The sequence below is a fragment of the Puntigrus tetrazona genome, chromosome 8 (assembly GCF_018831695.1).
Source record: "Puntigrus tetrazona isolate hp1 chromosome 8, ASM1883169v1, whole genome shotgun sequence".
Taxonomy (NCBI): Eukaryota; Metazoa; Chordata; class Actinopteri; order Cypriniformes; family Cyprinidae; genus Puntigrus; species Puntigrus tetrazona.
This window is the reverse complement of record NC_056706.1, coordinates 11,651,589-11,664,507: the sequence shown is the minus strand read 5'-3', so window position 1 is coordinate 11,664,507 and position 12,919 is coordinate 11,651,589. Positions and strand designations below refer to the sequence as shown.

At 38.3% G+C, this 12,919-nt stretch overlaps 2 protein-coding genes across 5 annotated transcripts; both read right to left on the bottom strand.

Annotated features, from left to right (window-relative positions):
• Nucleotides 1–329: 329 nt before the first annotated feature.
• On the bottom strand, nucleotides 330–3,927 carry mapre1a (microtubule-associated protein, RP/EB family, member 1a). Of its 4 annotated transcripts, none has more exons than XM_043246551.1 (8): nucleotides 3,810–3,927; nucleotides 3,143–3,316; nucleotides 2,771–2,916; nucleotides 2,416–2,611; nucleotides 1,997–2,038; nucleotides 1,563–1,678; nucleotides 1,172–1,324; nucleotides 330–1,084 (listed from the first exon to the last, which is right to left on the bottom strand). In XM_043246551.1, the coding sequence occupies exons 2-8, from the start codon at nucleotides 3,261–3,263 to the stop codon at nucleotides 1,034–1,036; spliced, it is 825 nt and encodes a 274-aa protein (XP_043102486.1). In that variant the 5' UTR covers nucleotides 3,264–3,316; nucleotides 3,810–3,927; the 3' UTR covers nucleotides 330–1,033. The 4 variants fall into 4 exon arrangements, with proteins under 4 accessions (XP_043102486.1, XP_043102485.1, XP_043102487.1 ...); XM_043246550.1 differs by having other exon boundaries at nucleotides 3,143–3,319; nucleotides 3,810–3,924; XM_043246552.1 differs by having other exon boundaries at nucleotides 330–1,065; nucleotides 3,143–3,319; nucleotides 3,810–3,924.
• A 686-nt stretch (nucleotides 3,928–4,613) lies between these two features.
• Nucleotides 4,614–12,876, bottom strand: LOC122350221 (DNA (cytosine-5)-methyltransferase 3C-like). The gene is made up of 7 exons (XM_043246549.1): nucleotides 12,602–12,876; nucleotides 12,223–12,313; nucleotides 11,986–12,134; nucleotides 11,652–11,737; nucleotides 11,483–11,552; nucleotides 7,135–7,253; nucleotides 4,614–7,012 (listed from the first exon to the last, which is right to left on the bottom strand). The coding sequence occupies exons 1-7, from the start codon at nucleotides 12,776–12,778 to the stop codon at nucleotides 6,871–6,873; spliced, it is 834 nt and encodes a 277-aa protein (XP_043102484.1). The 5' UTR covers nucleotides 12,779–12,876; the 3' UTR covers nucleotides 4,614–6,870.
• Between the last annotated feature and the right edge of the window lie 43 nt (nucleotides 12,877–12,919).

Below are 12,919 nucleotides of genomic sequence, written 5' to 3'. Positions count from 1 at the left end.
GAGTTAAATCATGAAATGCTTTGAATCGTCTTCAACAGAGCTGTGGTGAACGGCAAATACACCGATGGAGCAGCACACTGATGGGGAGGCGGCTCGAGAGAGGGAATCGGATGCAGCAGATGCGAGCGCGGAGTCGCCGTCCCTGTCTTTTCCAGACGTGTTCCGCATGATACAAGCAGGGGAGGAGGTTCCTGGACTCCAAAAGCTGGACATCAAACCCTGTCACGAACAGCCCACGGTTTCTCAAATGCCCAGAAAGTCAAAACCATGGGAAAAATGATTGTTTCCTAATTATAAAATATGGACTGATTTACAATACACAAATTAGGTACGTTGTACTTTACAGTGTACTTTTATTCTTATATATAAAAAAGGTTGCTACGTGTAAAATTAAGCATGCAACAAAAAAACTGCGTAACTTTGTCAGATTTTGCATCAAAAGCTGCCTGAAGATGGTGGTATTTGCAGCTCAACAGCTTTGGCTAGTTAAGACAAACCCAAAGCCTCTCATGACTGTCAAGTGGTTCCTCATGGTCTTGTGTGCTTGTGAAAGGGAAATGCAAAAGGTTGACACACATCCTGCTTCAGAGCATATTAGAGGAAGTGACAACTGGCCAACTAGTAGTCAAATGTACAGATCAGAAAGTAGGTAACAACAAAGCATACCCTGTTGGACCTGTATGTTTAAATACAGAATGAATGGATCAGAACAGCTTGTTCGTGATAGAATAAAATACCTTGGGTATGTTTAGTCACTGGTGGCAAGTCAGAACTCAGTGGACTGCTTTATACAAACAGCCTTTGAGAAGTACTTTATTTTTCATTCACAAAAATAATTTTGTTTTGATGGTAAATAAAAAAAAAAAAGCTGAAAATTCAAGGTATAGAACTTCCCTGAATAAAAAGACATTCAAAAAGTCAAAGTCCAAAGTTAAGGACCAAAGGCAAGTGCAGCACAACAGCAGGAATCAGCCTGTATGTACATGTGTGTCCAGATGGGTAATTTTTTTAAAAAACGTCACCCCTGGATTGGTCAAAACTCCTCTGGTTCTCCTACTTCATCTTCTGGAATTACAAAACCATCCTATTGAAAAACAGAAAACCACAGAAATCCGCTGGCTGAAGATGGTTTAGAACGAGACTTATTTTAAACCCTGCAATATACACTTACATCTGTCGCGTACAGGATATCCACAATCCTTTGCAGTGTAGGATCACCCTCACCCTCTTTCTCTTGGCAGATGAGCTCAATGTTTCTCAGTTTGCCAAAATAGAAATCCCTTTCCTTTTCCATGTCAGCAATAGTGGCCTTCAGGTCATTTATCTGCCCAGATGAGCATAAAAAAGAAATAAACTGACAATTTTAGATAATAGCAGAAATAACAGCAAACAACTGGCTATTTTTTAAATTACTAATAACTATTAATACAAATATATAAATTATTTTATATGCATATAATACAAAAAATGACTAGTCTTTAAGTTTAAACATTAAATAATTTTAATTATGCTGAAGGAAATGCTTTTATCCTTCTCATTTACTGTTATATGTAAAGTCTTACCATCTGAGTGAGTGCTCCCTTCTCTTCATCACCGCCGCCGGCTGTTCCTGTGCCTCGTGTTGCAGCTGGAGATGTTTTAGGTGCAGTTTTAGGTGTTGTGGCTGAACGCTGTGGAGCTGGACATCAAGACCACATCAGTCACCTTGTAAAACACACTCATCAACCTGCCTTGAGGATAAGTGTCAATTCTAGCCTCAAACGTACTAATTGAATACATTATTCAATATTTATTTCATACATTGAAGCTAAAACAACAATTTAAAAGAAACAAAGGAACTGTAGTTCCACAGACCCAAAAAATAACTGCATGACTGTCCTTTTAAAATGTGCTACACTTAGAAACGTAGGAACCACCATAATGTGAGGAAAAACACCCATGAGCAACCTTGTAGACCATGTGCTTGAACAAAAACTAGCAGTTCTCAATCTCTTACCAACAGGGGCCATTGGCTTGACTGCACGTGAGATGCCCGTGTCTGAAGTGAACAAAAATCCATGCGCATGCATTGTAAGGCTCCAGTCATTCTCACACATGTAAAAACAGCTAAAACATGTAGGACTGGCCCACTGGTGCGCGACTGGTTCACACCCACATATTTTGGCCTCATAATCCATAACAGCTGCAGCTGTCATGCACCTGTTAGCTTTAGGCGAGCTAGTTTCTGACAATAATGCTAGTCTCTATATGAACCACGAATATACGAACCGAAAAACAACAACACTGATATGTTGATAATTTATTAAGATGATAAATCATTCATTAATAATTAGATGGACATTTTAGCCATTAGGCTAAGCCTAAAAACAAAAAAAAGATGGTACTATGAACTTCCTGTTTGGTGTCTTTCCTTACCGGAGCTGGGTTTCTTTGGTTTGTTAGCTGTAGCTGCAGCTGGACTCTGATTGGCAGGCATGTCCTGTCCCTGTCGAGCTGCCACCGGATCATATTCTTTCCCATCATAATTTGCATCAAAAAACTTCTTAAACCATTGCACAAACTCAAAATTATCCTGGAACTTGCCCTTCACAAGCTTGTCAACAGGAATAATCTGCACAGAGGCGTAAAATGTTACAAATTAGTTACACGTCACATTATATACACATACTTATACACATATATACATATATATACATATAAATAATGAATATATTGTGTAGAACAAAAGGGAACGCATGATTTATGTAATGCATTTAACTGATTGACATACTTTGCTAACTCCCATCTTTTTGAAGCTGGCTTGAATGAGTTTGAAGTTATGGATGTATTCATGCTCAAGTTTGGCCTGGAATTTGACTTTCTTCAGTGGAAGACATGATGGGAAGAGCATGTCCATGAACTGACAGTAAGCAGCGCCTTTAAACACATTATTAAAAGCATAGTCAGCATATATTTCAGAATTCAAAGAGAAAGAGAGACAAATCCAGCATGCAAATGGTAGTTATCTATGAGCCACTAATACACATAACTTTTATTGTCAAAATGCAAATTAGACTTTATCTTAATCTTAAACCCTGTCAGCAATTTAATGATGCTCATGTTGGGTGTGTGAAGTGAAAGGACCGGACAGCTGGTCACTGACCTGAGCACAGTTGCTCGATCTTGGCATGGCTCATCTGTAAAGACTCGTTTATCCATGTGAGCATGTCATGGCGGCTGAGGTTTTCACTTGTCACTGAAGTCGAGTACACGTTCACAGCCATGCCTGGGACAAAACCGATGGTTTGCAGCTAATGGAGACACTTTTCCGCTGAAGCTGCTGGACAGAGAAGTGGTGGGAAAAGAGTCAAAGCCTCATTTCCTTAAACACACATTCACACCCTTCAGCCCAGCTACATCATCATCTTTACTTCCTAGTTAATGTCACTTCGGGGTGCTGTATTTTTACGTCCATCTTAGGGTTTACGGTCTAAATCGAGTACATTACTTACAGAAAAAAAATCTGATAACTTTTTTTTTTGCCTCGTTAACTTTTTAGGATTCAGATTTAACGCTCCTCTTTAACGTCAGTCATCGTAAAGGTTAATACGTCAGTTTTTTTTTAAATAGGGTATTCACATAAACAGTTTATGCTTTGGTTAGGTTTTAACCGTTGTATTTTTAACCGCCGATCATTTAACGTTAAATCACAACATTAGATGATATTTATCATCCAAATGACAAAAACTATCAAAAAAAGTACTGCTTTTCTGTAAAGTAAAGTGTTTCTGTTGTGCGTGTCACCGATCAAATCAATGCCTTTTTCTTACATTTGGTTCTGGATGTGAGTGAACCGGGCAGCAGTTTCACCGGCGTGTCGTTCGTAAAGTGCCGCTTCCACAGCAAGCTTGGAAAAAGGCTGTGCGCCTGACATCACAGCAGAAGCTTACTAACTAATCACAGATGTCAAAATAAAAGTCAAAACTCGCCTACAGGAAATAAACATTTTGCTAACACCTTCAATTTGTCAAAATAAAAGTAATAATCAACAAACAAAAGTCACAATTTATTGCATGAAATGAAAACTAAAATTTAAGGAAATCAACAATTTTGGCAAATGTAATTACATTAAATAAAAAAATGTAAATAAAATAATAATTCATGTTATGTAGGCTGTAAGTTAATAATCTAAATTAATTTCTCTCACGCACACCGTTATGTTCAATTTTATATTTATTTACGTTTCTATCAAGTTACCTACCCTGTTGAAAAAACAACAATATATGCTGGTTAGAAACGTTTTGAAGCATGGCTGCTGGTTTGAGCTAGTCCTTAGCTGGTCACGTGCTGGTCCTAAGCAACTAGTTTCTGCTCAGGACCAGCAGCCACGCTTTAAAGAATACCTAACCAGCTTATGCATATTACCTTATCTCACCTATTAAATAATATTTTTTATTAAACTGCATTTTAATGTATTTGAGTAATTCATCTCACGCTTCATTACTAAACCATCAATAAACAATGACGAAGATAGTCAAAGCAAAAATCTGACTCTTTGTTCTGAATATTCAGTTCTGTGGCTTGATAAAACACTTAAATTAACATATTAATTGAAAAATGACAGACAGATAAAACAAGGTTGGTGCTATTTATTTTTCTTCCCTTATGTTAGTACACGCATGGAATATTAAAGCTAGGTAAGCATACTATATCAAATATCAAAAGATTAAAACAAAACAAGTTTTGACAATCATCAGTTCAGGAAAAAACTTTCTAGATCTACATACATCATTAGCATATTATTTAGCACCAAAAAAACATCAATGTTTTGAATGACCCATTCAACAGTAGAAAAAAAAGAGGCATTAAGGGCAATTTCAAGGGTACAAATATATAGTATATTCTGTTCACAAAGAATTTAATAATAATAATCAAGTGTGACATTAAAGATCATAGTCCTGAGGCCTGCTGGTGTTGAAAAGACCTGAGGAAGATGTTATTTATAATACAATTCTGCACCTCCAAATTATACATGGACCAACATTTTACAACAATGTAACACAGCACCAACACAGTCCTTTCTGGAAACTTGTAAAGGTTTGCTACAAGACATAGACATCCAAAAGGCATCTAGACATATGTAACCCAATTCTTGATATTTCACCAAAGCATACGTATACCTCAAGTTGGCCCATGCCTCACTAAAACTGGTTTAAATCACAATTAGTTGAGTAAGTTGGTATCAAGTTTTAAAAAGCTACCAAAAGCCAAAGATTAGCTTTGATTTGGGTGACAATACATTTTTCTCCTCAGACATGTTCCTAACGGGATTTCTAAACTATCCAAAATGGATTTGTTTTTCTATATTTTTTATAGTTAAAAATATCTGACCAATAGCATGCAGGTATAGTACAGTACATAACCCATTGATAGAACTCCATGTCAGAATATGTCCAGGAAAAAAAAAAGATGTATGGTCACTCTGCTTAGACCTGTGATAGTCTAAACTACAAATCACCATGATCCACATAATGCTAAAAAAATGCTATGCTAAACAACTACAAAGAAAACACATAGTATTTATACACACATTCTGAAGCACCTAAATTCATATTGACAGTAGACCACAATTGATAACGAAATGTTATTATGAGACATTTCAAAAGGTAACATACAATTTAGACACCTGCACTAGACAAAGTAGCCAAAATGATTCCCTTTAAAGTAGTCTGAAGTCATACCAGTTACAATCAGTTCACAATTTCAGTTTGTAGGCACTTATTCATAGTTCAAGCCCTAGATCACATTTCATCATGTTCTACAAAAAGGCTTCAGTTAACTCTTAATTGTTCTAGCATGCTAAATCCTCATCAAAAAAACAAATTAATGCTGCAGTGACCACAGTTTCAGCCAACATTTTAAAAACGGAAGTGCGTACAGATACCAAACGGGGCAAATGAAAAACAAAATAATTAATCCTAAGGGTCGATGACCTGTTTTTAGTTTTTAATGACAGTATGGACTAAAATGCTAGCTTAAGGCATAAAATGTCTTAAAATTGCAGTGTTGCTCTGCAAATTGATTAAAAATGATCAGGATTGCAATTTAAAAAAATGGTAAACCTTCTGTCAACTCAACTCTACCATCAGCCTCAGCCATAGGCTTTGGTTAAAATTTAAGTTCACAGACAACGTAATACATGGAGCACAACAAGATTTCATGTATTTCTATAAATAAAATGCAGTTTAATTGAAACCCAAGTCATCTATGGTGTATATTAACATTCATTTCATTTAAAAAATAGATGCTTCTAAATAGAAATACATTTAAATGTTGACTTAGTACAGCTGTCATGATGGCTAAACAACTTGTATTATAAAACAGCACCATTGAATGATAACATTACCATCATTGTAAAAATTCTGAAATGCAATATTTAACAGCAGGTTTAGGTTATTCCTAAACATGGAAATGATTTAATGTAAATGTGATAAAAAAAACTGGCATAAGTTTAAAATTGATAAACTAAACCAAACTAATATTAATTTATTATTAAATTATAAATAGGTATAAAGCCATTCCTCCAGACAATGAACAAATCACAGAATGGCACTGAGGTAGTGGATGGAGTATTGTGTGGCTCTCTCCAGCATTAAAATCACTTTAAAAGCAAGTTAAAAATGACAGTACTTAGGAAAATTCAATCCAAAAGTGGCTGTGCATTCCAAGGATAAATCATAAGGATAACATGCTTTCTGAACTTAAGAACAAGAGTAAAATTAAAATGTGTCAATATTCTGAGGTCAGAATCTGCAGAAAAAAAAAAATCGAATTCATTTATCTGAGAGACTTAATATGGATCTCCAGTGCTGCCTGGTCCAGACGGTGACTTTACTCGCAAGCAAAGTAATCCTTTAGAGGGGCAAAGAGGTGTCGGATAACAGGAACGCTCCAGGACCGCCCAAGCAACTTCTGCCTCTGTCCACGCCCCATATTATTTACATCTGTGTAATGCTTTGGAAACCCAAATATTCTGAGTACAGAAAAAAATACAGCAAAATAAAAAGTCAGTAATTTTGTTTAGAGCCATATTATGCAGCTTTTTAAACAAACAAGGCAAAATTCTTAAATTCAGTTAATAAAAATTTATCTGACCTCTCCATTTCTGTGCACCAAAGATAGTCCTCTTTTCCATTCATTGTGACCGGCAGAGGCCCCATCTTCCCTTGTTTGATGGAGTTGGACTTAGTGGTGATTGTGCGAACTTTATTAAACTGATGACACAGTAAAGAAAAATTAATAATAATAATTCTTACATAATTTTTGTTAAAAAAAAAAGAACACAAAAACTTATTTGTGTCAAGTTATGTGGGATTTGTAGTCTCAATGTCTGCCTCAACTTGAAAAAAGGCTTCAATCAACTTTGGAAGGTGCAAGGATCAACTCAAAGCATGAGATCCTTCATGAGATCATTGAAGCAATTTTTTGAAAATTTTTCTGCAACAATTCAATCTTCATTTGCTCATTTTCAGTGTTTTCTCAGATGCTTAGCCTTAGATACTTATTCTCAGATGCTTAGCTTAATAACCTATACAAACAAACAAACAAGCAAGCAAACAACCATACACAAACATGATTATATGAGTTACTACACATTGCATCATTTAAGATCATTCAAGCATTTAAACAACATTACTGGGATATTCACAGGTTAGATTTCAACATAGTAGTTGCTAAAAAAAGTCTTTATCCTACATTGTGGCTTTTCCCGGTTGGACAAACTCAAGTTGCTTACACCAAACTTAGTAACCAAGTGTAGGATTTGCACTTCCCTTCTTTGGTTTTGCAACCAGTAATAGCACCAACTTGGGTAGGAATGGAGAAAAAAAACTGGAGAAGCACGAATGCTCTGCACGTTGATAATTAACTACACCTGGGTCCATGTGACATCATGTGCAGTTCCACTGACCAATCAGCTTCCTTGCTCTTCTCACAACCAATAGTTTCACATTTTTTCCCTTTCAGATCTTAAACCTTTTATCTGATAGATTTGTGTCTTTATTTGCGCAGTGATGAAATATAGAGTGTGGTCGTTCTGGAGCTTGTGCACACTCTTCCGATGGCCGGACACCTCAGGGTGTAGAACATCCTCCAACGCATTCGCAACCGGTTCCACTGGCCTGCCATGGAAGCAGAGGTCAAACGATTCTGCCAAGCCTGCCCGACCTGCCAGCTAACCACACCGCGCACCCCTCCCCCCAGCCCGCTGCCCATCATAGAGGTACCCTTTGAGCGCATCGGGATGGATCCTGGTCATTTTTATCTAAGAGAATGCCATTAGTCCGGGAACGCATGAGTAAGGCACAACAGTCCCAACACCCCACTACAACCAGGCAGCCCAACGACGGGAGTTCCAGCCCAGAGACAGGGTAATGGTCCTCGTTCCCACGACCGCTTGCAAATTCCTTGTGACCTGGCAGGGACCATACACCATCGTGGAGCGAATTGGGTGTTAATTAAAAGTGACGAGCATCCCAAGCAGCCATCAGTGTCGTCCTGGCAACAAACACGAAGGAAAAGGCCATGAAGTGCAACAGAGGGGTGAGTATGAACTCCACTGAAGCTGGCAGTAACATTCTGTTTCTTGTGTTTCGTAGACAGCAGTGTATGATCGATCAGCCACCACCCTGTGGCATGGACTCACAGCACCATGATCACGAGAGCCTGAAGAACACGCCTTGGGATTTTCATGGACACTTGGATTTCTTGTCAAATCTAATAAATCCACTCTCCGGGGGAATTTATTTGAGCTCTCTCTTGCCATGTGTTTCTTCACGCTGCCACACTATATATATATAAAAATAATTTTTTTCCCTTACTTGCACAGGTTTAACACCTCCCACTTGAGCTCCTGGTCAACTGACCCAAGGAGGTCACATAGCTAAAAATTTATGTTTTTATTGCATTTCAATGGGAATCAAAGCAACCAAGAATCTAACATGCCCATGAAGAATCATAGCTGGAATCTTGTCATAAAGCTTTTTTGTTCATTTGACATCTTTAGCCATTTCTGCTTGGTTTGGTTTAACAATGGAAACAGGATAACTGGGGAATATTCTGACCATTACATCCCTTACTATACCTTTTGTGTCTGCATTTAAGACAGATTCCTATTAACCCCCAAATTTTGGAGGGCTCACTTCACAAGACGGACTGCTGCTTCTGCTGCCTCATTTCTATGAGGGGAATCTGCTGGATGAATTTTCCAAGACCACTCTGTACCATGTCAGGCTGCTTCCACTCCTGTCGTTCTAGGAATCTGTGAAGATCTTTAAGAACAGACTTGACTCCTATGAAATTTGATCCCGAGTCTGACCACAATTTCCTTGGATGTCCCCTTCCAGCTGTAAATCTCTGATATGCCAGCAGAAATTCTTTAGTTGACTGATCAGTGACAATATCCATATGAACAGCTCTTGAGGCCATACAACAAAACATGATTCCCCAAACTTTCAGTCCCACCCTCTTCTTTACCTCATTTTTTCCCACATAAGGTCCAAATAAATCCAGAGTTGTGAACTCAGGTGGTGCAGCTGGTTCTGTCCACTCTGGTGGAAGGTCTCCCATAATCTGTTGGCACTGTTTTGCTCGTGCCTTTTTGCAAGTCAAGTTTAGCTAGTATGCAGCCTTTTATCACCCAAGCTTTTCTTCTCATTTTCAACAAAGTTCCAGCCACTCCTTCATAATTTACTTCATGAGCTTCTTGAGCCAACAACCACTTCTTGACAGCTCGTCGCAACCAAGCAGTGACCAGTCTAGACAAATAGCTGAATTTCTTAACATCAAGTAACCATAACCTAAACTAAACCATAAAGCATTCTTTCTAATGGAACATCCAGCTGCCTTTCCTTTTCATTTGCAGAGATACTGGAATCTGCAGTGAGCTGATTTATTTATCTCAGTTTTCCCTCCATCCTCATGAGCTTTCTCTTGCAGCAGTTACAACTTCAGCAGCTGTCTTCAATGGCCAATCCCCTACTGGCCTTTTCAGGAACACTGGCCCTTTCTGCCATGCAGAGTTTTCATTGAGGTCTTCTGGACTAGATCCTCTTGTGATAATATCTGCAATATTTAGGTCACCTGGAATCCACCACCAGTCTTTAACAGGCGTAGTTCTCTGGATCTCCCCAATTCTATTGGCAAAGAAGGACTGGTAACTATAGCTTTCCCGCTGAATACCTCCCAACACTGTTTGGCTGTCCACTACAAAGGCCTTAAAAAGTATAACCCTTTTTTGCTTGACAGGTGTGATCAGGCCAATGGGATCATACAATTCAGCCACTTGACTCAGTAGCTCTCTTCTAGTCAGAGGATTATGAGTCTTAGTCCTGACCTCCTCTTTAAGGAGGTTTTGTCCTACTCTTTTTCTTTTTCTGCTTAGAAAAATTAACTGATGTCATGATATACAGCTTATCTTCCTCTGCTAGATACCCATTGCTGTCTTGATCCCTCAGCTGGTTCGGAAGTTTCAGGATTCTATCTTTCACTGCTGGCTTTACTGACTCACCATCACTAGGCTTCAATTGTTGTCCTAACAGAACCCAGTACTTCAAGAAAAAACCCTCCAGCTCTTAGGATCTCCTCAACACCTTTGTTTATTCTACTCAGCTTGTTCCGATCATTGTGGGAGGTTAGAATATCATCAACATAACTATCCTCTTCAATTACTTTGCACTCTTTATGTAAATGAGAGAACTTTGTCAGTTTTGCCAGTGAAAAGATTTGCTGTGAACATCATCTTCCACATAGGTAAGACACTCTTTTATAGTCTCAAGTTCTCTTTCCTCTGACAATGTCATCTCCTTACCACCTGGATGACAGTTCCCACAGCGACAGGCTCCACACATCGGTTCATAAGCTGCCCCAATGCTATCCCATTTCCACCATTCCAAGAACTCACGGTTGCTTGCAGTTACAATGTGAATTTTAGCTCTGGTTTCTTGAAATAGTTGGATTGGCTCTGGCATCACTTGCATTTGCACTTGCTCTTCGTATTTTACTGCAACTGTTCTCATTGAGCGGGCAAAATGTGTTTTAGACTCATATGCAGCTATGTTTACTTCTTCAAATAAGTCTGGATGAGCTAGGCCACCACCCCACGGCTCTGATCCACTTCACTCTACCCCTGCACGAGAGAACCAGAAACCACTGCCACACCACACACCTGCCCTCGGAGACCTGTCATCACCTGTATTTCGCCTCTACTATTGTTGATAACAATAAATCCACCCTCCAGGGCATTTGTTTTGAGCTCTCTCTTGCCGTGTGTTTCTTCACCCGTGTCACAATATATATATTTTTTTATCCTTAATTTGTGCTTCCTGGCATGTATAACTACTGTAACCTAAAACTACAACTGAACATTTATTTTTGTGTATTTCTTTTATTTTTTATTTGCTGAAATATCCACTTTTCTGTCAGAAGGTGCAATAAACCTGTTTACCATTGCAGTTCGTCCCACCTCCAGACAGTCCTGCAGTTCCGCTTTATCAGTGAGCGAAGTCGCAAGAGGTCTATAAACACATATTCGCATTAATATGTGCATACATATATTACTGAGCATGCAGGAATTTCAATGAATTCACACTGTTTGTGTGTGTCTGGATTTATACCTGTTCATTCCAGGTAAATTTCCCCAGAAGTAGCGAGCCCTGTGGGCTGGACTCACTTTCACAGCATCAATCATTACAGGATTACACTGGAAACAAATAAATGGTAAGCGATAATTTATAACCAACAATAATATGCTCATGAGTAAGATAGCAACTCTTTCATTAAACAGCATGTATTTCACATTATTATTGTTATGACACAGAATATGTGTCCTAATAATAATAATAATAATAGATTTCTGTTCTGTATTAGATTTGCTAATATTTGCAACATTTCTGCTAATTTGACCATACTTCTAGCCTTATGGGAAAAATTGAGAGAAAAGTTTTTTACCTCCAGAAAACGACAGATATCGGCCTTGTCATGGGCACTCATGGCTACTACATTCTCGAAGAGCCAGAAAAAGGGGCGATCGTCATCCTCTCTTGGCCTCATCATGGTTAACATCCGGTAATATTCGAAGAACAGGCGACCTGTGCCTTCTGTAAGAACATGAGATTTGAATCTTCCTAAATCTTCACAATTCTATTTAATAGGTAAATGATAACAAGAAAATTATAAATATCTTACCAAAAAGACCTTTTCTAGCTGGATTTACCATGGACAGGTCATTACATGGACTTCCACCAATCAAGAGATCAAATGGCCCCCACTCAGCCAGCTATAACATGGTATGACAAAAGGCAAGTTTCAAAATGTTCCTTTTCACAATGCTTTGCCCAGTTTCCTGTTAAAACAGCATACGCTGGATAGGTATGTTTTGAGTGATAATTCAAAACATACCTAACCAGGATATGCCTTTTTTTCAACAAGGATCTTACAGTCATGAGGAAGACTGTATATAAAAATAGTAATGTTTAGCCATTAAATCTAGTTAACAATCTATATACTACTTTAAGAATGTCTGTGAAGTAAATAAATATTCTGTGTGAAAAAGCTCTATACGTACATGTTTCCTTGTGATGGTGCGCACGTCTTTCACATATTCAATCTGGCCCTCATGTTTGATCATCCCGACAGCAATGGAGTCTTCACATATCTCAGAGGCAATGTAGCGATCCAATTTAAAGCCCAAGTCTTTTAAGACCAGATAACCTAGAAAAAACAAAAAAATAAGCATGTACATGTAAGGCAGACTCAGGAGACGGAGAAGAATCCATTCAGGGGCGTTTATTAGAGGAAGAGACAAAAGACATCAACAGTAAAACAAGCGTTGGATCAATACCAGACAATACCAGACATATCCCTCCCAATCCACAAGGTATTG

Coding starts and splice junctions, on each gene's coding strand:
- LOC122350221 (XM_043246549.1), bottom strand. CDS start 12,778: ATGTACATGCTTATTTTTTTGTTTTTTCTAGGTTATCTGGTCTTAAAA. Junction 12,314..12,601: donor GCACCATCACAAGGAAACAT/GTACGTATAGAG, acceptor ACCATGTTATAG/CTGGCTGAGTGGGGGCCATT. Junction 11,738..11,985: donor ATATCTGTCGTTTTCTGGAG/GTAAAAAACTTT, acceptor ATTTGTTTCCAG/TGTAATCCTGTAATGATTGA.
- mapre1a (XM_043246551.1), bottom strand. CDS start 3,263: ATGGCTGTGAACGTGTACTCGACTTCAGTGACAAGTGAAAACCTCAGC. Junction 1,325..1,562: donor AGGGAGCACTCACTCAGATG/GTAAGACTTTAC, acceptor TCATCTGGGCAG/ATAAATGACCTGAAGGCCAC. Junction 1,085..1,171: donor ATATCCTGTACGCGACAGAT/GTAAGTGTATAT, acceptor GTTTTTCAATAG/GATGGTTTTGTAATTCCAGA.